The sequence below is a fragment of the Phacochoerus africanus genome, chromosome 12 (assembly GCF_016906955.1).
Source record: "Phacochoerus africanus isolate WHEZ1 chromosome 12, ROS_Pafr_v1, whole genome shotgun sequence".
NCBI lineage: Eukaryota > Metazoa > Chordata > Mammalia > Artiodactyla > Suidae > Phacochoerus > Phacochoerus africanus.
In genome coordinates this window covers 21,131,356-21,156,655 of record NC_062555.1, presented here as the reverse complement: position 1 = coordinate 21,156,655, position 25,300 = coordinate 21,131,356, and the positions used below count along the sequence as shown (strand labels likewise).

The 25,300-nt window shown below is 44.2% G+C and overlaps 1 protein-coding gene across 1 annotated transcript in view; it reads left to right on the top strand.

Annotated features, from left to right (window-relative positions):
* The window catches only part of PLD5 (phospholipase D family member 5), a 237,294-nt gene that overhangs the window by 58,509 nt on the left and 153,485 nt on the right, over positions 1-25,300 (top strand). The window contains exon 2 of the mRNA XM_047755409.1: positions 13,460-13,596. Within this exon, the coding sequence (XP_047611365.1) occupies positions 13,460-13,596 (137 nt within the window). The remainder of the gene's footprint in view (positions 1-13,459; positions 13,597-25,300) is intronic.

Sequence of the window (25,300 nt, the reverse complement as noted above, 5' to 3'; positions counted from 1 at the left end):
CTGAGATCTTTCCAAAAACTGGGCAGCACAGCTCTCAGGGCTTGGACTCACCATCCTTGACCATTCTCTGCCCAGAAACAAACCTCTGGCCAGATTCCACTGCCTGCTGACTGGGGAAAAGGCCAGAAGGCACTTGGCAGGGCCAGGCAGCTCGGGTACTTGACTCAATGAGAGATGATCAGGACAGGCAAGAGAATGGATGACAGACATGCATGCAAAATGGCTTTGTTAACTAAAAAGCCACATATATATATAGAGAGAAGTGCTTGTTCTGGCTGCCTTTGTATATGGAACCTGGGTGAGGAAGCAGACCCCACATCAGCCTCTCTGATAAATGGCGCGATGGATGGAGCATTGCTCCGAGGAGGAAAAGAAAGACCGTGAACACCACGCTTAGTCTTTTTCTCTTCCCAGTTCCACGATTGTCTAATGATTTATTTTTTGGCTTAGGAGTTCGTAATGCGGTTTGTTTTGCTGGTGAGAGAGTGGTAGGAAGGCACGGAGGACTGAAGAGCAATAGCTGTGCATGCCTGAGCCAAAGGGAGATTTATATCCAGCAGCTCAGCTCCACTCCCTTTCAGCCAGAGACCACAGTCAGTGATGCTCTGCTTGCAGAAGCTGATTGTTCTGGGCTCAGGGTAGAGCTTTGTTCAGATGTTTTTACACTCCACCGGCTCCAGGCAGCAGTGTTCTTATAGATTGTCCTGCTCCGGATATGGAAGTAGCCATGCCGCAAGCCTGGCTTGTGATGGGCGTTCTCCTGAGTCTTTGAAAAAGGAAGTTGATAAATAAATTAATGGTGAGGGAGTGCCTGTTGTGGCTTCCAGCCCTCACTCCCAGTGGTCCCAACTTCCCCAGGATGCAATCATGAGGATTTTCTACATGCTCTCCCCAAACCCCACGATCTTAAGAAAGCAGTTCAGGAATTCCCGTGGTGACTCAGCAGGTTATGAACCAGACTAGCATCCATGAGGATGCAGGTTCGATCCCTGGCCCCGCTCAATGGGTAAAGGATCTGGCATTGCTGTGGCTGTGATGGTCGGCAGCTGCAGCTCCGATTCGACCCCTGACCCCTAGCCTGGGAATGTCCATACGCTGCAGGTACAGCCCTACAAAGCAAAAACAAACAAATAAATTATTAATTAATATTTTAAAAATAAACTGATGGTGAGAAGGGGCGCATTGGGACATGTAAAAGCAGTGGACAGCACTTTTCCTGTAACGCTGTTAGTTAGATGAGATTGGCATTCTGTAAAAACATGTACTAGAATGTTTATCCCTGCCCTTCTCCCGTCTATTATTCGTGACCTGATTTGTCTCTATTATAAAATTGCACTTCTTTATCCATCGCCTCTGGGCATTATTATTTGTGTTTTTTTTTTTTTTTCTAGACTTTTTATAATCAGGGCAAAAAGAGGGTGAGTTCTGTGGAAAAGTCCCCACCTAGTCTTGGAAGGGGATTGGGAGTTGGGAGCAGAGCACCCAGAGGAGTCTGGGGTGTTGCAGGGGGAGCACTGGGAGATTTGAAAGAGCCAGAACAGTGGCCGGAGCGGAAAGCAGAGCAAGACAGGAAGAAGGACGTCCAGAAACAGGGGGACCAAGGAGGGAAATGGGGGCTGGGGCGGGGAGGGGCGGCAAAAGAGGCGTGAGGTGGAGGGAGGGGAAGCCGCCCTCTGGGTAGGTGCTGGTCATGGCAGAGACTCAGGACACGCTTCTGTTCCCGAGTGTGTTTCCATGTCAATACGTACTTTAAAAAATTCGTGCCGACTCATTAAAATAGTGAGCCTTTGGTAGCTAGAAATGTCCGAGCAGAGGAAGGTGGTGTTTGCCACTGAGGTCCTTGTCCTTGGAGCAAGTTGGACTGGAAAGCTCCGGGCTCCCCTGAATGCTCCCTTTTTATAACTGTGTGGTGCATGCATGTGTGGTGCATGCATGCATGTGTGCTTGTGGGGTGTGTGTGTGTGTGTGTGTTCCTTTTTCACGTAAAAGGAAACAGAACACTGGGGACATCAAAGATAAAAATTGCTTTTTGCTCATTTCACTGGTGTCCCCCACATCAATTGTGACTTTTCCTTGCTTTTTAATTAGTTTCAAATAAAGATTGTCGAGTTTTGTCGGCACTGCTTTTTTTGCCCCCAACTGGATGAAATACCAACCTTTTCAGTGATCAAGAAACAAATAATTTAGACAAGAAACATAAAACAATCTTAACTAACTGACTTCAGGGGGAAAAAAATCTCCAATCACAGGAAGTTGAAAGGACTTGGACTGGCTTTGATATACTGAACATTTCAAAGCTGTTTCTCCGCTTGTTAAAAGCAGAGTGGAGGATAATGGACTTTGGAGGAATAAGCTCTCAGCTCCCCAAAGACCAATGACAATTTGTTGTCACTTTCCGATGAAAATGTGACATTTTAGCCCATCGAAGACTAGCCGCTTCCTGTTGACTTGGACGGAGTGTTCTTGTTCATATGCTCATATTCAGAATAACTAATTTCTCTTCCTGGGACTGCAGAGGAAATCCCACTCTTCCAGATATTCGAGGTGCATGGAAGGGAGGGTGGCCTGCTCGAATGAAACTCTTCCCTGAAATGAGTCACAATCACACCCCTCCCCCAGCCCTGTAGACGTAGAGACCAGTGGTAGAGACCGTGGGCACATAGCCCATCAGACTAGACCTCATCGCTGTCCTCAGCTACACGCACCTCCATGGACCTCAGGTATGAGGTCCCGGAGGGAAGCGGCCTTCTTCGTGTGTATGGGTGTGCTTTTTAGGGCCACATCTGCAGGATAGGGAAGTTCCCAGGCTAGGGGTCCAATCAGAGCTATAGCTGCTGGCCTACACCACAGCTCACGGCATCGCCGGATCCTTAACCCACGGAGTGGGGCCAGGGATCGAACCTGTATCCTCATAGTTACTGGTCGGGTTTGTAACCTGCTGAGCCACAAAGGGAACTCCTGGGCAGAGACCTTCTTAAGAACGAGGTCTACTTTCTGAATCGCCAGTTGGCAGAGTGCCTAACACATGTTAGATGGTCTCCGTGTGTTTTTAAATATAGCAAAGCATGTTTTTCCCTTTGTTTAATGCCACCTGAGAGCACAGTAGGAATTAGAGGGCTGAGGACGCTCGCTCGCTCCTCCAGGGTCTCCTGCCCCTCCCCTCCCATGAGGTGTGTGGCGTGTGTTTGCTCCTCGAATATCTGAGAGCGTCTCTTTGTGTCCCCTACTTTTTGCAAGTCAGTCAAGCCTAGTAGAGAAAAGAGTGTACAGTAGGTCACAAGGGTCTGAATCCCAGCAGTTTTCTTCTCTGGGAAACGATAAAATGAAAGGTTGAACTAGACGATCCCTGGGTTTTCTCTATGTTTGAATATCCCCTGTGATAACAGTCAAGATGCAGAAACAACCTCAATGTCCATCAACAGATACATGGATTAAGAAGGGAGTTCCCGTCGTGGCACAGTGGTTAACGAATCCAACTAGGAACCATGAGGTTGCGGGTTCGGTCCCTGCCCTTGCTCAGTGGGTTAACGATCCGGCGTTGCCGTGAGCTGTGGTGTAGGTTGCAGACGCGGCTCGGATCCCGTGTTGCTGTGGCTCTGGCGTAGGCCGGGGGCTACAGCTCCGATTCGACCCCTATCCTGGGAACCTCCATATGCCGCGGGAGCGGCCCAAGAAATAGCAACAACAACAACAACAACAACAAAAGACAAAAGACAAAAAAAAGTGAGATATATATATATATATATACACACACACACACACACACACATACATGCAGTGGAATACTCCTCAGCCATAAAAAAGAAGAAAATAATGCCATTTTCAGCAACAAGGATGGAACTAGAGATTCTTATACTAAGTGAAGTAAGTCCGAAAGAGAAAAACAAATACCATATGATATCACTTATATCTGGAATCTAAAATATGGCACAAATGAACCTGTCTACAGAAGAGAAACAAACTCACTGACATAGAGAACAGACCTGTGATTGCCAAAGCGGAGGTAGGGGGAGTGGGATGGACTGGGAGTTTGGGGTTTAGTAGATGCAAACGATAGCATTTGGAGTGGATAAGCAATGAGGTCCTGCTATATATTATAGCACAGGGAACTATATCTAATCACCGTGATAGAAGATAATATGAGAAAAGGAATGTGTGTGTATATATGTGTGTGTGGGTGTGTGTGTAACTGGGTCACTTTGCTGTACAACAGAAATTGACAGAACATTGTAAATCAGCTATAATAAAAAAATTTCCAAAAAACTGTCCTTTCACTTAAAAAGGAGAAAAGAATACTCCCTGCGATGCTCCAGTGATCCTCTGTAATTTGTGAAACCTGGCATAGAATCTGTCCTCTCTGAATAATTTGGAGGACTTTAGGTGCATGCAGACACCCAGGGGTAGTGGCTGATAATGCTCAGTGTATGTTGGGAAACTGAGCTGTGGATGCTCACTTGCCTTAGGGTGGAAGCAGTCCAGGAATGGACAGCTCTCGTTCTCATTGCTCTAGGTATAACTTAGATTCAGGGCCAATATACAACATCCAAAGAGCACAGAAAAATATACAGTAAACCGTAAGAACCTGTAACGCATCTGACCTCACAGAACTTCACCATTCCTGACGGATGGAAGCTGCTGAGGGTTTTGTGTATTCCATGGATTATTTCTTCGTTCATTTACAAACGTGCGTGTGTGTTTTAGTGACTTCATAATGTTCCACAGAGTGACTATATTGTGTTCTACTTATCAATTCCTCTCTTTATGGATAATTAGATTATTTTTCACATTTTTTCCCCTGTTTTACAAATCATGCTACAATAAATGTCCTTAGTCTTATATCTTTTTGCATACAAATGACACTTCGGTAAAATTAGGTCTTGAAAGTGGAATTTAGGAGTCAGAGGATAACGATCCTGAAACCTGCCAAATTGAGATTTGAGGAAGCTCTGCCAGTTTGTGCTCTTAACAACACTCATTTCCCCAAACTTCACCAAGTACAGTTATCAATCTTTTGAATTGTTTCCAAACTCATGTGCAAAAAAAAGGGCTTATTTGGAAGAACCACCTTTTTATTTATAAGAGGTTTTTTCCCTCTATTTCTTTGATATTTAGAATCCTATATTCTCAGTGTTTTTAATTTAGAAATGCTGATCTGATAGATAATGGCTTTCTAGAACCGTTCTCTGCTTCTCTTGATTTTTTCTTCTGCAGGTGTTAGGATTTTGTTGTTCCTGTGTACGCTGGATGAATGCTTTTTCTTTTTAACTTATTTTTTTAATTTTTAATTTTTTTTTTCTTTTTAGGGCCACATCCAGGGCACATGGAGGTTCCCAAGCTAGGGGTCAAATCGGAGCTGCAGCTGCCCGCCTACACCACAGCCACAACAACGTGGGATCCGAGCCGTGTCTGTGACCTACACCACAGCTCACAGCAACACAAGATCCCTGACGCACTGAGTGAGGGCGGGGATCAAACCCGCATCCTCATGGATACTAGTTGGATTCCTTTCAGCTAAGCCACGATGGGAACTCCCTCTGGGTGAATGTTTTGATCAATAAAGGATATGGATTTGTTTTCAACCTCTGTGCATTTTGATATTCACCCAGCTTCTGAGGTTTAAATGTTTCAAGATCATCATTAATCATCTTTTCATAGTATTCTCTCCTGATGTTTAATAGACCAGTCTCTTCTCTTACCCTCCTAAAAACTGGAGTTATTTTTATTTTTAAAGGCTCATCTCTGTCTTTTGTTTGCTTTCTTGTCTCCGGGATTTGTTTCCTTTGTTGGGTTATGAACCTCTTTCCTAATTTTGGTTTTGATTTTGCAGATTTTTAGTTGCCTAATGCCTGTAAAGTTGGCAGTTCCTTCTTGCATCGCTGTGAATGATAGTGGAGCACAGTGATTTGTCTCCAGGTTTTATAGGAGGCGCTGAATCTGCTGCCCAGGTGCAAGGCACGCCTGTGCTAGTACTTTCCTCCTGTGGTTCTTGGCTCTCGGAAGGAATCGCCCTGTTCACAGCTTAACTTGTGGGTCAATGCTTCCGATCCAAGCTGCTCAGCCCAGGGAGGTATAAGGGAGGACTACAAAGAAGGATTGACAGGCCAGCGGGCTCCAAGGCAGACCTCATTTTATTGCTTTTTGCTTTGTTGCACTTTGCAGATATTGCATTTCTTAACAAGTTGATGGTTTGTGGCAACCCTGGACCAAGTCTTTCAGAGCCATTTTTCCAACAGCATTTGCTCACTTTGTGTCCCTGTCTTGCTTTTTGGTAATTCTCAGAATATTTCAGGTGTTTTCATTATTATATTTATTATAGTCATCTGTGGTCAGGGGTCTTGGTATTACTGTCATAACTGTTTTGAGGTGCCAACTGCCCTGTTCATAATAGATGGTGAGCTGAGTTGATAGACTTTGTGTGTGTTCTGACTGCTCCCCGTCTCTCTACCTCTCAGGCCTTCTTGTTCCCTGAGACACAGAATATTGAAATTAAGTCAATTAATAACCCCACAGTAGCCTCTGAGTATTCAAGTGAAAGGAAGAGCCTGTTTTAAACCAAAAGTTAGAAATGATTGAGCTTAGTGCTGAAGGCACGTCAAAAGCAGAGACGGGCAGAAAACCAGGCCTCATGCACCAAAGAGGCAGCCAAGGTGTAATGTGAAGGCAGTTCTGGAAGGAAATCAGAAGTGCTATACCTCAGTGTCAACACACATGAAAAGAAAGCAGAACAGCCCTCTTGCTGATAAGGAGAAAGTTTTGGTGTTCTAGATGGAAGTTCAAACTAACAAAATGGTTCCCTTAAGCCAAAGCCTAATGTAGAAAAAACCCTAACCCTTGTGGACAAACAGTGCCTCCTACCATGTCAGTAAACGAGGAATGTTGCAGCCAGCAAGCCATCGGCCACTGCAGCCACTCCCAGGCGGTGCATCCTGAGGGAACTCAGGATGGCGATAAATAGGGGACCAGCCATAGACAGGTAAGGTGCAAACCAAAGGAATGGTGTCAGGGACCCCAGATGCCTGCATCTTCCTGTACATAGAAAAGAGCTAGGGAATTCCCATGGTGGCTTAGTGGTCATGAACCCAACTAGTAACCGTGAGGATGTGGATTCCATACCTGGCCTCGCTCAGTGGGTTAAAGGATCCAGTGTTGCCCTGAGCTGTGGTGTAAGTCGCAGACGTGGCTTGGATCCGTTGTTGCTGTGGCTGTGGTGTAGGCTGGCACCTAGCCTGGGAAGCTCCATATGCAGTGGGTGAGGTCCTAGAAAGCAAAAAGGAAGAAAGGAAGGAAGAAAAAAAGAAAGAAAGGAAGGAAGGAAGAAAAGAAGGAAAGAGAGAAAGAAAGGGAGAAAGGAAGACAGTGGGGGAGCCTGGTTGAAAGACACTGGAAGCTTAGCTGAGAGACCCTGAGTGAGGTTGGACCAGGTCCCTAGACGGAAGACTGGCCTGTCATTTTTCTTTAAATTGGCTACTTTAGTAGAGCTTATCAGCATAAAAGAGAGCTTTTCAGCTCTGATGAAGGGACATCTACTCTCAGCCAGCAACAGCTTTCTCGGGCAACTGAGAAACTTGCGGGAATCGTGGAGGCTACTTCTCAGACCTGGAAGGAAACCCACTTAGAGGGAAACCCACTCAGTTTCATTAACAACCTGCTTTGCCGGGGACGCGCCTAAGAGCTGGTCACTCTGTGATCCGAGCACCCACGGTGGTCTTAGGCAACGGAAGGGAGAAAGCCAGATGGGCGAGAGGTCTGACCCCCTTAGGGTCACATCAGAGGAGCTAAGCTCACAGACAGTACATTGGCCCACCTTGTCACTAGCTGTTTTGTCTCAGCAAACTGACCTCAGAAGGGGGACACATCTTTCAAAACCAGAAGGATAGGAGTTCCTGCTGTGGCGCTGTGGAAACGAATCTGACAAGTATCCACGACGATTAGGGTTCGATCCCTGGCCTCGGGGATCTGCCGTTGCCATGAGCTGTGGTGCAGGCCGGCGGCTGCAGCTCTGATTGGACCTCTAGCCTGGGAACCTCCATATGCTGCAGGTGCGGCCCTAAAAAGACCCCCCCCCCCAAAAAAAGCAACTAATATTCAGGGGCTCTAAAAATAATAGAGATTTTGCCCTGGGCTTCACCTGTGCACTCAGAAAGAGGGCATTTGTGGAATGCCAACAACTTTGTCTCCTCAACTTAGAGAGATGGGGGGACTCTTCCAGCATTCCTCTTTCAGTGCCATGGTGTGGAAGCTCGTTTAGGGTCTGATACTCAGTTGGGCAGGCTAGGCTGCTGGTATATATTAGGAGGCCTTAGTATATCTAGCCAGGGAAAACCTGGGAGTAAACTAGAATACCTTAGGAAGGGGTTTCAGAGTGAATAGAGAAAAATCCTAGAACCCTAAGGAACACCGAAATGAGTGTGGAAAGTGAAGTGATAATTCTTTTAAAATGAGTTTCAAAGCAAAGCCCTTAAGCTACTTAGGGTCCAGGGTTTCTCATATTTTTCTAGAATATGGCTGTTACCCAGGAGTTGATAAGTTATCAACTAAGATTACTTTTTTCTTTTTTTTTTTATTACTCAATGAATTATTACATTTATAGTTGTACCATGATCATCACAATCCAGTTTTATAGGGATTTCCATCCCACAACCCCAGCGCATCCCCCCACCCCCCAAACTGTCTCCTCTGGAGAACATAAGTTTTTCAAAGTCTGTGAGTCAGCATCTGTTCTGCAAATCAGTTCATTCTGTCCTTTTTTCAGATTCCACATGTCAGTGAAAGCCCTGGATGTTGGTGGCTCATTGTCTGGCTGACTTCACTTAGCATGATAATTTCTAGGTCCACCAACGTTGCTAAAAATGCCAGTATTTCGTTCCTTTGAATGGCTGAGTCATATTCCATTGTGTATATATGTACCACATCTTCTTGATCCACTCCTCTGTCGATGGACATTTAGGTTGTTTCCATGCATAGGCGTGCCAGAAGGAGAAGAGAGAGAGAAGGGGACAGAAAACGTATTCCAAGAGATAATAGCCGAAAACTAAGATTACTTTGAATCTTCTGAGTAATCTGTTTTCTGGGCGCGTATCTAGGAACTCAGGATTGGAACACATCTAGAATTATAGGAAATTTCCACAGACCCAGGAATGTCTTATCCCCACATCTCAGGGTCAAATGTCCAACCTTCCTTGGTATGCTAATGGACCACTGTGGGAATCTGTGAACCCAAGCCAACTGCTGTTAAGGAGAAAATGAGGTCAGGAGTTCCCGTCATGGCTCAGTGGTTAACAGACCCGACTAGGAACCATAAAGTTGAGGGTTCGATCCCTGGCCTTGCTCAGAGGGTTAAGGATCCGGTGTTGCTGTAAGCTGTGGTGTAGGTCACAGATGCGGCTCAGATCCTGTGTTGCTGTGGCTCTGGCGTAGGCCGTCGGCTACAGCTCCGATTGAACCCCCTTGCTTGGGAGCAGTCCAAGAAATGGCAAAAAGACAAAAAACAGAAAAAAGAAAAAAAGAAAGAAAATGAGGTCAAGAAAAGAAAAGCAGGGCGTTCCTGCTGTGGTGCAGTGTGTTAAGAATTCAACTGCAGTGGCCCCGGTTGCTATAGAGGTGCAGGTTTGATCCCTGGCCTGGGGCACTGGGTTAAGGGATCTGGCGTTGCCACAGCTGTGGCTCAGATTCATTCCCTGGCCCAGGAACGTGCGTGCAGGCCCATTAAAAAGAAAAGAAAAGAAAGTCAAAAAGGACAAATTTGCATCTCTAATACAGATCTAAGAGACTTGAGATGTAGAGACTTAAATTAAATCCCTGGACTGTCTCCTACTGGCTCAGTCCCCTTAAACAGCTCAGTGACCAAATGTCTTTGAGTACGAGTTTCCACATCTTTCACACGGGAGAATAATTGTACTAGAGTGTCCAACTTGGTGGGCTATGAAATCGGCATGCATAAAAATTGTTGTTTTTAAGACTTTCCCATGATCTTATTCAAAAAAAACTAGTCATGGGAAATAAATTAAAAAGAATATGAATAATTTGGAGTGGCGCAGTGGTTAACGAATCCGACTAGGAACCATGAGGTTGCGGGTTCGGTCCCTGCCCTTGCTCAGTGGGTTAAGGATCCGGCGTTGCCGTGAGCTGTGGTGTAGGTTGCAGACGCGGTTCGGATCCCGCGTTGCTGTGGCTCTGGCGTAGGCCGGTGGCTACAGCTCCGATTCGACCCCTAGCCTGGGAACCTCCATATGCCGAGGGAGCGGCCCAAGAAATAGCAACAACAACAACAACAACAAAAAAGACAAAAAGACAAAAAAAAGAATATGAATAATTTGAATTTACCGTGAATTTTTGTACATTTACTTTTTACGTCTAGGTACACATTGCTTTTAACAGCTTGTCAGATGGTACATAAGCCCCAGTTGGAAATACAGAATACTTCTCATTTCTCAGTATAATACCCTTTGCCCATTTAGAGGTTATACATCTTTTTCCGTATTGAGGTAAAATGTATTTGATAGGGATACAATATTTGAATATTTTCAAGGTCAGTAGAATTAAGGTATTTCTTGACCAAGCAAAAGCAATTCGTTTCAAAATAGAGTTTCATTGTAAGGTACAGGGAAAAGTCCTGCTTGACTAATTCTAGAAAATAGCATTTCAAATTTCATTGTCTTTTAATAGGTTGAGTCATCAGTTCAGTTTAGGTTGTAATCAGATGGAAGGGTTGCTTCCCTTGATTGAATTCAATACAAACCAAAAATTATGTTTCAAGTTAATTCCAGAATGAGCTGAAATGATCTGTTAAGGATTTGAAAATGAATAAATGTCTTGAGTAACCTGGAATTTGGTTTCATTCAAGAGGCTCTTATGCTATCATTTGAACAGAATCTTTCACTTTCGATGAGTTGGAAAATGAAAGACACTAAAGAAATTAGTAGTATGACCTCATATTGGTATAGTATGTTGTTTCAAGGAGCCGTTTGAAAATTAATATCAGAATCTCCATTTCTCTTCTTTGACAAATTAAAATGAAATGTGTTCATTTTCATAGAAGTTGAGAAAATAGAATTATATTAACAGAAGTTAGGAATTCCCGTCGTGGCACAGCCAAAATGAATCCGACTAGGAACCATGAGGTTGCAGGTTTGATCCTTGGCCTTGCTCAGTGGGTTAAGGATTCGGTGAGCTGTGGTGTAGGTCACAGATGGATCTGGTGTTGCTGTGGCTGTGTTGTAAGCCGGCAGGTGCAGCTCGGATTAGACCCCTAGCCTGGAAACCTCCATATGCTGCGTGTTTGGCCCTAAAAAGCAAAAAAAAAAAAGAAGTTAATGGAAATTCGTGAGGGTTATTACATCAAAGTACTTCAGTAGCACACATTAACTAGAGTTCTTATTTACTGTTTTATCATAAAAATCAGAATAAAGGGAAGGGAATCAATGTTATCAATGAAGCATTTCGTATTAACGTCTCTGGAATTCATTCACTGAGTACCTGAAGTGTGTCTGGTGTGGTGTATTCCTGCTGTTGTTTCTAGGATTCTTTTTGAGAGAATGTGTAATTATACTGTCCTGGGTTAGAGGGTCTTCTGGACTGGATTAATGTGACTATTATTTATTTTAAATCCCTCTAATAGCTTTTTGTTTGTTTCTATTTATAATTGATTAATATTATTTATTTTAAATCCCTCTAATAGCTTTTTGTTTGTTTCTATTTATAATTGATTAATATTATTTATTTTAAATCCCTCTAATAGCTTTTTGTTTGTTTCTATTTATAATTGAGGAAATGTTTTATCTTTTTTTTTTTTTCTGTCGTAAAATGAGTGGCTTTAAAGGGAAGTTTTGGGAGTAAAGGAGACAGTGATTTTCGGAGTTCCCGTTGTGGCTCAGCAGTTAACATACCTGACTAGCATCCATGAGGATTCAGGTTCAATCTCTGGCCTTTCTCAGTGAGTTAACGATCTGACATTGCCGTGAGCTGTGTTGTAGGTCACAGACACGACATGGATCCTGCATTGCTATGGCTGTGGCATAGGCTGGCAGCTACGCCTCTGATTGGACCCCTAGCCTGGGAACCTCCACATGCCCCGAGTGTGGCCCTAAAAAAAAAAAGACCAAAAAAAAAAGGAAAAAGAGACAGTGATTTTTTCCTGCAATTAAATACTATGCAACAACGTAAAACTACACTTTCAAAGAATATTAATACCTTAAAACATGATTAAGTGTAAAAAGCAGAATGTAAAACTATATATAGCATGCTATAAATACTAGCAGATTGTTAGATAGCTAGATATAGTAATATGAGAAAAAGAATATATGTATATATGATTAGCTCACTTTGCTGTTTGGTAGAAATTGACGGAACGCTGTAAATCAACTATAATGGAAAAAATAAAACTCTTAGAATGAATAAGCAATGATGTCCTCCTGTATAGCACAGGAAACTATCCAATCTTTTGGAACAGACCAGAATGGAAGATAATATAACAAAAGGAAAGTATATATATATATATGTATATGTATATGTATGACTGGGTCACTTTGCTATACAGCAGAAATTGGCACAACATTGTAAATCAACTATACTTTAATAAAAAAAATTTTTTTAAGAAAAAGAAAAGAACAAGAAGAAAATGTTCTGCCTGATCAGGACTCTGAGTGACTTATTTGCTTTTTCATATTATAAGTTTTTTCAAAACGGTTAACAGCAAGCATTTTCTGATTATACAAGTAATGAGTATGATTAAAATAAATAGAAAATAAAGGGCAGAATAAAAATCATTCAAAAATTTAAAAAAATTATTGGCTTAACATTATATTTAACCCCCCACAAAGAAAATAAATTTCAAGATTTACAGTTAAATGAATAGGATGTGTTTATCATGAGATTCCCAGGCTAGGGGTCAAATCAGAGATGCAGCTGCCAGCCTGCCCACACCACAGCCACAGCGATGCCAGATCTTTAACCCACTGAGCAAGGCCAGGGATCGACCCTGCATCCTCATGGATACTAGTTGGGTTCAAACCCCGCTAAGCCTCAATGGGAATTCCCAAGAAGGTGCAGAATTTGAATGCAATTTGCACGGAGTTTGGAAAGTGGTGAAAAAAACAGCATACGGAGATTGATCTTTGAGGCACCCTGTGTTTCATTTTTAATTTGCGATAATGGCCCTTGTAGTGATCTTGTCTGGACTGCTTTTGATTAGAGAGAAGAGGAGCAAACTTGTGTTAAGTCTTGAGGCTGCACTTGAATTATTTAATAGGCTCTAACATATTTAGCAGGGGTTTGAAGGCTGGGTTGAGGAATAAGCATAAAGGTCTCAGGCCTTTCACCTAGAGAGCAAGCCTTTTCTGGCAGTGACAAAAGTAATTATTCCCCCAGGGCTTTGCATGGACCTTTGAAAAGCTGTCCCTCCTGAGTTTCCTGGGCAAAAGCTGCTTCACTTACTCTTCCTTATCTTCTCTGTCTCTCGCAGTCCCAGCAGAAGTGCATCGTGGTCTTTGCCCTGGTGTGCTGCTTTGCCATTCTCGTTGCCTTGATATTTTCGGCCGTGGACATCATGGGAGAGGATGAGGATGGACTGTCAGAAAAAAATTGTCAAAATAAATGTCGGTAAGAGGTAACAAACAAAAATTCAAAAATCCTCTTTTCGGGAGTGGGCAGGGACATCAAGGAGGGCCCTGGATGGTGGAGAGAAAAATAGTGTAAAGACACATGATCGCCAAACTTGCCCTTGGACGATGGACTCTGTCCACTCAAGCTTTCATCTAGACCAAAGGGATAAAAATGAGTAATGACTTGGAGTTCCTGTCGTGGCTCAGTGGTTAACAAATCAGACTAGGAACCATGAGGTTGCGGGTTCGATCCCTGGCCTTGCTCAGTGGGTCGAGGATCTGGCGTTGCTGTGAACTGTGGTGTGGGTTACAGACACAGCTCGGATCCCACGTTGCTGTGGCTCTGGCGTAGGCTGGTGGCTACAGCTCCGATTGGACCCCTCGCCTGGGAACCTCCGTATGCCGAGGGAGCGGTCCAAGAAATGGCAAAAAGACAAATAAAAGAAAAAAAAATGAGTAACGACTTAAATCACTTTACAATTTGGGTGTGTTCTGGTCAAGGGCATGGTTGACAAGATGACATTTTGTAATAGTCTGCATTTCTGAAAACCTCTGTGCCTGTGTGTCTGAGGTTTTGGTTTGTTCCGTGATAAGCTTGGCTAAAGTGAAGGCCCCAATAGACAGAGGACACTGAGCTAGTTGTTACGTCAATGAGAAATTAAACACACAATTTGGGAAAAACTCCAACTTCAAATGGGGATTAAATAGGAGTTCCCTTCGTGGCTCAGTGGTTAATGAACCTGACTAGGGTCTACGATGATGTGGGTTTGATCCTTGGCCTCACTCAGTGGGGTAAGGATCTGGCGTTGCCGTGAGCTGTGGTGTAGGCCGCAGATGCAGCTCAAATCCTGCGTTGCTCTGGCTGTGGTGTAGGCTGGCCGGTGCAGCTCCGATTGGACCCCTAGCCTGGGAACCTCCACATGCCATGGATGTGGCCCTAAAAAAGAAATTGGGGATTAAGTAAAGAAGCCTGTCCATGAAAAGACAGGAGCCTCCTCAGGCTGTCTCCATTTAGCACCAAGTTTATTTTTAATCCGGACATTGCAATAGTTTTGCTATTACCTTTATGTATTCTTTCTCTTCAGGTACATTAAATAATAACATTTCCTTAGGGTCATTTCTGACGGCAGAGCCATCCCAGCATGGTTTTATCCCTGTCAATCTCCTCGTCCAGCTCTTTCCTGAGAGCTTCTTCATTTGGGGAGGCTGGGAGGAGGATGCAGAAGAGTACCAAGAGGAGGCAGAGAGATAAGAGACTGATTTTTATATAGGAGTTGCTGCCAAGCTGACGTGAGGCCACAAAATCATAATGGTTATATGAATTAGCTCTTAGAGTGAATTTTAATTGTGATTTTTTTTTCCCCCCCTTTGGAAAGCATTAGTCAAAGTGCCCCTCTTTTCTAGCTTAAAATCAACCACAGTCTGGTAACATATATGCAGGTTTTTATCTTGGATGCTTTGCCTTGAGGGTTGACTGTTGGACACACAAAAACATTTGGAAAAGACAAAGTTTGGGGGTTTTTTACCCCTTGATGTATTGTAGTCTAATTAGCAGGCCATAGTGTGATACACCACAAAGGATACACGAGAGAAATGAGTACACGGTTTAGATTTCTTGGGGTTTGACAGGTGTTCCTAAGTATATTTACCTCCCAGACTGAATTTAGGAGAAAAATTATATTGAGATTATAAGGAAATCCATAGACTCACACTCCCAATCAGCCATCTGCATCCGTACCTTGTACCAATCCTTTTGTGTGCCAAGTATAAACATTTTGTGGGTAAGGGGGCCAGTGACAACTCCTTGTTCAGTGCGATGCTCTGCCCCTCTCTCTCACCTCTGCTGCGATGACGACTACAGGGTGCTTTCAATGGCAAACCCCAGAACCTCGAAAGCAGCCCCGCAAATGTCAACCTGTAACAACTGCTTTAGGACAAAATACCCAGGACGTTTTAACAAACATTACCAGGTATGGGTAGGGTGGACTTTTAAAAAAAATGCACAACCTGTAAGTTGAGAGCTCACTTTTACTGGGGGCAAAAGTAGGACTTAAGCCCCGGGGGACAGCATCTCAGGTAGCCCTGAGAAACCGCTCTGAGAGGCGAGGGAGGAGCTAGGATATACAGGAGTTTTTGCAACGAAGGGCAGGGAGCAGGAGCAGAAGAGGTCTGGGCTCCCTGAATCCTTCCTTTGATACGCACCTCTGCCATCAGGGCCAGCATCCTGAGTTTTCACAGCTGCAGGACTCACCAGCTGTCACCCATGGAGGTGACTGCGTTCAGATGACGTTGACATTCTCTGTTTTATCCTTCACCATAGCCAGGGCGGCGGTATTTCCGATAGAAAAGGGGGATATCAGGATAGGATAAGGGGGGGTGGTGCGTGCAGGCAGACACACGCTCTACAAGTTTGGTGCTCGTCTCCTGAAGGTCATTGCTAGTCACAGGGAGCAGACATCCCCATGAAGGATGTTCGTGTTTCTCTAGGTAGGAGGAGATGCAAGAATTGGGCACATAAAATCTTCTGAAAAGATCTGACCGTCCGAAGCCCTGCTCTTCCAGTTTTCCCAGGGCATGAAGTGCTTCACTTCTGATTTTCACCGTGACCTCTGCTCAGGGGGGTGCTGCGGGTCATGATTTTTTTATTTTATTTTGTGATTTTTATTTTTTCTGTCACAGTTGATTTACAGTGTCCTGTCACTTTCTACTGTGCAGCAACGTGACCCAGCCATATCTATATCTGTACCTATTATATACATATATTCTTTTTCTCACATTATCATCCATCATGTTCCAGCAGTGGCTCATGATTTAATCCAGGTAGAGGCTGATGGCAAGGGCCAAACTTCAGTTCATAGTCGCTTTCAACAACAACAAAAAAGGGGTGGGGGCGCCTTAGAATTATGGCTCTTTCGCTTGGGGGGAGCTCTAATTTGATTTTAACTTTTAACTCGTACAGCTGGAATTTTGGTCTGGTTATTTCTGCCATCTCAATCAGTAACTGAATCCTGATGCGTCATCACGGCTTCTCCCTCCATCTAGAGTGTCTTCCTCCAAGTACCAGGCGCTCTCCTGCTTCCTTTCCCCTGGGGTGGTGGGAATCCCACCTCTGGTTGCCAGGTTGCACCCCTACCTGCAGCTCTCTTTTCCAGAGCCTGCAGCCCCTGGGGATCGTCCTCTCGGCTACAGCCTCTTCCTCTGTCTTGTGTGTCCATCCTCCCATGTTCTCAGCCTTGCAATGCTTTTGTCTGTCTGCCTGGGTGGTAGCGGGCTTCCTCCAGCCTCTCTCCTAGAAGCCACAGCTTGTTCTTCTCCAAAGCACAGGAGACTGCAATTCCTTATACCTCCGTCCAGGCCATCTCCAGTGGGTCAGCCCATTGCCCCGCTATGGTCCCCTGATCATTCTCCTTTTAACATGCTGAACGTTTCTTACATGGGCTCCTCCCTCCTTATCACTCTAAGGCGAGGTTACCTTCTAACTTCCAGGACACTCCGCCTCCTTCTAGGAAGGCTACCAGCCCTGCCATTGTCCTTAGTATCTGAGCCAGGCCCAGGATCAAAGGTGATACCAGAAAGATACCAGAACCTGGGTTCTTATTCACAGCAGTGGAAGAATGAACTCTGCGAACACACAGGCAAGCAGGCAAGCAAAGTCTTACAGGAAAGCAAACAGCTCCCAGGGCTGCTGGGAGGGGGAGAAGAGCCCCCTTCTTTATTGTCCTGTAGGGGTTTGTATTCCTTAAAGATGGGGGGTACCAACGTGGGCTTCAGAAAGACGTGGTTTTCTGACGTGGTTTTCTCCCATTGGCTTTGCTCTATTGCTTATATCAGTCCTTGTCCAGTAGGGGCTTTAGGGTTGGAAATGTCCCTTAAGCTTTATGGTTTCTTTGTCCTTTTCTTTCCTTAGATTAAGTCACCATTCCTCTCATTCCTTTTTTATTAGTTGAGGAGTGGGCTGGAGATTCGCATTTCCTATAGTAAACAAAGCCTGTGGGGAATATGCTTTTCCTATAATAAAACAAGGTCTGTGGAGGTGTTAACTCCCTGGAGCCCTTAAGCCACAAATGTTAATCAATATCCATATCAAAAGAATGCCTTGGAGCCCAGGGTCCTACACTGACTACCTGAGTTAATAGTCTGTCTCAGAGCCACATCCTCATGGATACTAGTCAAGTTCATTACTGCTGCACCACCACGGGAACTCCAAGATAAGATATATTATCTAGATAAATTTATTATTCCTCTGTGGAATTCATTTGGGGGGAATAGCTGAGGATTATGAGAGGAGAAACTAAATGTTAGAGAGTCTCTATTTAAAAATGATTATCACATGGAAGTGAGAAAAGAAAACCTACTGAGGAATTGCTAAAATGAAATAGAGTAATCTAACAGATTTTTTTTCTAACTTTGAGTAAATAATGTTTAATGATAATTGGAAATGGAAGATAAATGCTTAATTTTAAAAGAAATCTGAAAACGTTTAAATTTAGGTATTTTTATGCTTCTGAGCTCTGTTTTCACTTGAAATGTCACTTATTAACATCTTAATTTCACTTCTGAGTCAAGTAAAATTCAAATTTTCTGAATCATGGGAGAGTTGATTAGCCAAGACCCAGGAAATATTGTTTATATTCTCATCGTTAAAATCTTAAAGATTATTTTTAGGGACTTCCTGTTGTGACTCAGTGGTAATGAACACGACCAGAATCCATGAGGATGGGGTTCGACCCCTGGCTTCACTCAGTGGGTTAAGGATCCTGCACTGCCATGAGCTATGGTGTAGTTTGAAGGTTGTGGCTCAGCTCCTGTGTTGCTGGATCCCAAGTTGCTGTGGCTGTGGTGTAGGCCAGCAGCTACAGCTCCGATTCATCCCTTAGCCAGGGAACTTTCATATGCCACAGGTGTGGCCCTAAAGAGCCAAGAAAAAAGATTATCTTTAATGTTTTATCTTTAGCGTTTTATGTTTAAAGAAGGAAATGCAAGAGAGCATGATGCTTCCTGATGGCCTATAATTACCACTTGGAAGCAGCAAAAGCTAATTATTTCAAAGTTTTAATTTTAATGAAACTCAACATATGATTAACGATGTTGACATTTCCTGTTGCCAGGTTTGTTCTGCAAAAAGATTATTTGAATGTGGCATATACATTTTTCAAAAAGTTCTTTGAACCCTTATAGGCACAGCCCTATCTGATCATCATGAATGGCACTGGGCCACAGAAAGCACAGCTGTCTTTTCCCCAGATAGCCTGTTTTAGCTGCCTTTGCAGGAGAGACATCCAGAAATAGTGAAGGGCCTGGCCCTTAAGCGGAGGCAAAGGGGACACTGTAAAAGGGAGAGGGGAGAGAAAAAGAAAACCCAGGTGGATGTCCTGATGGATATTTTTGTATTTTGTATATAGATTTCTAATTAGAAAAACTTTCTCATTGGAACTTTCAATTAAAGTAATTGCCATGATTATAGTGTATATTGAGGAGTTCCTGTTGTTGCTCTGGGGGTTAAGGACCCAACTAGTATCCATGAAGATGCGGGTTTGATCCTGGATTTAGGATCTGGTGTCGCCATGAGCTGTGGTGTAGGTCGCAGATGTGGCTGGGATCTGGCATTGCTGTGGCTGTGGTGTAGGCCAGCAGCTGCAGCTTAGATTTGACCCCTAGCCTGGGAACTTCCATGTGCCATGAGTGCGCCCCTAAAAAAGTTAATAAATAAAAATAAGGGTGTATATAGAGAAAAAGTACTAAAAGAAAAATCTGTTGAAGAATTCACTGGACTTCGGCTTCCAGAATTGCAGAACTTTGGAAAGTTAGAACAGTGTGCAGATTTGGAAAGCAAACACTGAAGAATCAGATCTTATTTCAGAGGAGGAACTTTCAGCTATGATTCTAAAAGACGAGGGCTGCAAGCGATCAACAAGTTTGCAGCTAAACCTCACCTGCCCGCCCAAAGCTGGTTTTCAGGTGTTACTTACACTTGGTGTAGCCATGGGCTTGGACCAACAAAGTTTGGTTCAGGAGACATGGGGTCAGTCCCATTTCTGTCCCTTCAAGCAGAGCAGGTGACCTCAAGGAAGCCTGAGAATTCTCACTTATAAATTGATGAAAATTGTCCCATGTCCCATGTGAGATCAAAGTCAATTCATGTACGAGGGAGGAAATGGCAAACTCCTTTACTGAGTGAGGCTTTATATTTGCTTATTTTTTTCTTTTTAAATTTTTTATTATAGTTAATCTACCATGTTCTGTCAGTTTCTGCTGTTCAGCAAAGCGACCCAGGTATACATATACATTCTTTTTCTCACATTTATACTACTCGAGATGAGCCACGCTTGTCCCTTATTCTAAGCAAAGTACTTTTATTCCAGGCACTCTTTTGGAAATATTGCAGGCTGGGGTATTTAGTTACCCGGCTATGGTGCGTACAGATGCTTTCTTGTCCTCAGTATGCAATTCTCAGGGCTGCTATTTACTGGTAACTGAGAGTTGAGTCAGCTCTTCTGTTTTTTTTTGATTATCTCATTATCCTGGTACTCATTTCTTCTCACAGACAGGACCTAGCCCTGCATTTCCAGGTGGACTGTGAGCCTCCACAGATGACCATTTTTAGACACTATTTGCTTTTGTCGTTGCAGTTATCATTTCTTTCTTTTCTTTCTTTTTTTGTTTTTATGTTTTTTTTTTTTTGTCTTTTCTAGGGCCGCACCCGCGGCATATGGAGGTTCCCAGGCTGGGGGTCTAATGGGAGCCACAGCTGCCAACCTACACCACAGCCACAGCAACACCAGATCCGAGCCTCGTCCGCGACCTACATCACAGCTCACAGCCACGCCGGATCCTTAACCCACTGAGCGAGGCCAGGGATCGAACCCGCAACCTCATGGTTCCTAGTCGGATGCGTTAACCACTGAGCCATGACGGGAACTCCGCAGTTATCATTTCTTTTGTACCAGCAGTAGTGGACTGTGAGGCTCTACAAATGGCCATTTTTAGATATTATTTGCCTCTGTTACTGCAGTTATTTCTTTTGTACGAAAATATGCCAGCTACTACATAAGTTACTTAATGTTACCTCACTGATTCTTACAATAAAGCAGATGTTACCCTTTTTCTACAGATGAAATGATAGGTTCAAAATGATTGAATCGTCTACCCTCCTAGGATGGCCTCAAGCTGGGTTCAAATTCAGAGCTGGCTTGCTCTTTCCTTACTCTCAGGCTCCAAGGGCCGAGTCAGGGCTGCCGTGATGGGGCTGCCACCTGCATGAGGAGCAGGGCATGCCAGCTGCTTACCTTGTCCAGCACCCCTCACCCCCCAACAGGCCGGCCGGGTGAGCTTGTGTCGTTCTTTCCTCTGCCTCCACACTCGTGTTCTCCAGCTGCATGTCTCCTACCACCGCCTTCAGCTGTTGTTACAGACAGCCGTTATTTCCTGCATGTGCTGGGGTGGGGACGAAATGGTACATTAAGATTCATGACAACAGGGAGTTCCCTTGTGGCTCAGTGGGTTGGGAAGCCGACTCCTATCCATGAGGATGTGGGTTCCATCTCTGGCCTCACTCAGTGGGTTAAGGATCCGGCGTGGCCGCGAGCTGTGGTGTAGGTCACAGAAGCGGCTTGGATCTGGAATTGTTGTGGCTGTGGTGTTGACAGCTCTGATTCAGCAGCTTCAGCTCTGATTTGACCCCTAGCAGGGGCGGCCCTAAAGAAAACAGCAAAACCGGGTCACGTGAGATACAAGGCCCTGCCAACCACCCCCCCCACCCGCCAAGACATCCCTTCCTTTTCCAGTTTCCCTGCTCTGTTGTCATCAGTCTAAATGACTTCCTGGGCCCCCAAAGCACCTGGCCCTCATTCCTGGGCCTCAGGGCCCGCCTCCCTGCTGCTTCCTTTCCTGAGCCCGTGTTCCTTCTTGTCTCCTCGTCTAGGGTTTCTCCTAAGGCCACCCCTCCTGCGGGACATGTGCCCCGGGCCACCTGGGTCTGCAAGGTCACATCTGAGGGCTCCTGCAGTGCCCAGAGCTGACCGCTCCTGTCATGCTCTTTAACTACTGGCGAATGAATCCCAAGTATTTAACCAATCTCCACAGGAGGCTGCTTTTACAAAATGAGCATCCGAAGTCATTGAGAATCCCTCGGAGCTATGTGCGCTGTAAACACCTGTATGTGTTACTTCGTGTTGAGCTGAGCTATTTTATATAAAGGCTTTTGTGAGTTTGTCTCTCCTTTTAGATTGTTATATATATTTTAAAAGGTTAGGAGCCATAGCTAAGAGAGGGACTCCTCCTCCCCACCTAGTTTTAACATATTGGAAATATGGGGCATAGTGCATTCTAGAATTCCCGAAGTATCAACACCAAGTAGCGTGTGTTTCTCTAACTCTTCTTAGATGAATGAATATTGAGTTTGGCCTTTGGTTCAAGGTAGAGAATTAATGAAAGTTCAGTCAAGGGAAATTTTAAAAACTGTAACATGCTCTCAATTTATGTATAAATCAATCTAGCCTGGAAGTGCGATGTTATAATTCCCATTGTGGCTTAGTGGGTTAAGAAACCGACCAGTACCCATGAGGATGAGGGTCTGATCCATGGCCTCGCTCAGTGGGGTAAGAATCCGGTGTTGCCATGAGCTGTGTTGTAGGTCACAGACGCAGCTCAGATCCTGTGTTGTTGTGCCTGTGGTGTAGGCCAGCAGCTGTAGCTCTGATTCGACCCCTAGCCTGGGAACCTCCATATGGTGGCCCTTAAAAAAAAAAAAAAAAAAGATTACATTGCTTCATGTCTATTGTGTGTCTTTTTTAGGTTCAGGCATTAATAATTATGGTCTCAGAGATCTCAATTTTTATTCTCTCTTGGGATTCAGGGACTATTAAAAGGTCACTTTCAGAGAACACTTTTTTGGCAATTCTATGACAGGTGAGTTAGGATGAGACTTCTCAAGTGTGTGCTTTATTATTCTTTTCTGACTAGCGTTTTGGTCCTTCCTACAAATCTAGTAAAGAAGGGAGCAGCAGTGACATAGGGCCTTTTTATGTGTGGTCACTAAATTTTTATTCCATGTCTCGTAATTCCAAGGATGCCATGAAGTACCCACTCGAGACCCCACGTCTTAAACTGCCGCGCACGTATCCGTCTTTTCTTCTAGACTGTAAGCTTGCTGGGGCACTCTGTCTTCTGATTACATTTTCGGCAACTGATAGGATGCTGATCCATAGCAGATACCGAAGTATACCGAAGTATCTGCTATGGATGGGAGGAGAGAAGAAATGCACTGCTGAAATAACATCCTGGTCCAGTGCCTCAGGCAGAGTACATGCTCAGATGAGTGTTAATTCCTGGGCAAGCAGTGTAACAGAAGAGAAAGAAGGAAAAACAGACGTCACGGGGTAGTGAACAGAGAACTAGACTCAGGGAAAGACTAGCTCTCCGTCTCCACTGAACTTGCTGAGTAAACTTATGAAAGTCACGTAGTTCTTTCTGGTTTCTGTTTTCCTATCTCTAACGTGGGGAGATCATCTAACCTGACCTCCTAAATCCCCTCTTCCTCTAACAGTTAGAATGAGTCTGTGAAATGCCAGCAGATTGAGATGGTTGATCTTTTGTTTCATTTACATGTTTGAAATATCCTCAAATGTATTCTCAGAATTTTATTAACATTATTTTTTTAGGACCGCACCCACAGCATATGGAAGTTCCCAGGCTGGGGGTCAAATCGGATCTGTAGCTATGCCACAGCCACAGCCACGCCAGATCAGAGATGCGTCTGCGACCTACACCACAGCTCATGGCAACACCAGGTCCTTGACCCAATGAGTGAGGCCAGGGATGGAACCTGTACCCTCATGTTTACCAGTAGGATTCCTTTCTGCTGCGCCACAACAGGAACTCCATCAGCAGAAGTATTTTATACAAAGAGTTTTCATTGGTGATCTAGAGAAATCTAATAATCTAGAGAAGTCTGTGTCCTCTGGTGAATCAAAATGATTGTTTGTAGCACAAATACAAGACCCACTCCTACGTAACGCTTTCCTTTTTAGTTAGTTATTAATGATTGGCTATTCATGTACATCTTTATTCCATGATAGAGTTTTTAACGGAGGGAAGGCTATGGAGTAAGAACTTTTGGAAATAAAGTAATTCTTATTAGCAAAGTGAAAATTCTGAGTGTGCTGGACTCTGTATCGTGGTAGCAGTTATAGCGCGTGTTAAAACTCATCACTTGGCACTTTTAAGGATGATCCTCTTTTGCCTCCTATTATCTTTGAAATGTGTGGCTTTACTGAACACTTTCAAGGAGTCAGCATCTTGGAAATTCCCTGTCTTGAGGTTTATTATTCTGAGCTAATCCGTTTAAAACTGTTCACGAATACTGAGAGAGCATTTGAACATCGTGCGGTTCGAGGGCAAATACCAAGAACTGCAGCTCCCTCTGTTTCAAGTTTGAAACAGTAGGTACTAAAGTCTAGCTTTTATTTTCAGAGGATTATTTGATTCGCTGAATTATTTGCTCAAAAACTACTAATGAAGCAAATGAGCTGTGTGCAGTAATACTAAAAAAAAAAAAAAAACCTTGTGTAAAAGATGAAAAGAGATACCTAGTAATCAAAAGAGAATGTAAGTGTTCTCCAGTGGCTGTGGGGTGAGACCGCTGAACCCTCACCCCTGGATGTAGGTCCCCAGAAGTTGTCCCTTTGGAGACGGAATTCTGCAAAGTGACAGGGTCATGAGGCAAGTAAGTGTTTATAAAGAGAGAGGAGAGCAAAAATGGGTGTGGAGAAAGCACAGGTACAGGTAGGCTGGGGGCAGTAGTGGAGAGAGAAACAGATAGAAAGAGCAACAGAGAGGAAGAGAGCAGCAGGTGCTTTGGAGGTGGTTTAAATCCCTTGTATGGGGGCGGGCCTTCTGGGCTTCCTCTGGCCCATCATCTGGCTTCGTCTGGCTTTGGCCTGACTCAGGACCCTCCCCTGGGGGAGCATGTCTTAGCCAGGATGCATTCTAGCACCAGGGTCTCTGGGAAGTTGACGGGATGTACTGTGGTCTGTCTCCCCTCCCTGCTCTGACCCCCGAGGAACCTTTCTGTGTCGTTCTGGAGGTCTCCTTGACCTCAAGAAAGAGACATAGATGGTCTCTATCTTTTATCCAAGCAGGATGCAGTTACCTGTCCACAGGGAACAGATGACAGTTGCTCAGCTTGAGACCCACCTATCTTTTTCTTCATCAGCAAAGCCATGTTTTTAAATTGTGCAAAATTTCAAGCAGAGGATGAGCTGAACTGTGTAGTTTTGTTATTTTTTTTTTTCTCCAAGCCAGAAAAAGGGATGAGGAAGGATCTAACGTAAATCTAATATTGGCGCATGTCAGGGAATGTAAATAAACAATTCATTTCATGGCTGGATTAGACTGAGAGAAGTGGAGTCCCTGATCCACATACACAGGGGTGGGTAGCTACCCAGCAGGAAGCCAGTCCTGAGCCTCAGACTCCAGCACTGCCCCACATTTCCACCCAAGGGAAGAACAATTTTGAGCTACCCCACTCACTTATCCCTGGTTGGCAGATACTTAACAGATGGTTTTGATGTTCAGAAACCGGTAAAAGTCCTTTCCAGCAAACACTTGAAAAAGTAGACCATGAACAATACGGGTAATTTGATTTCAGATCTGAAATGCTTTAATGACTCTAATGGCGTTTGTGGCTTATATTTGAAGAGAAT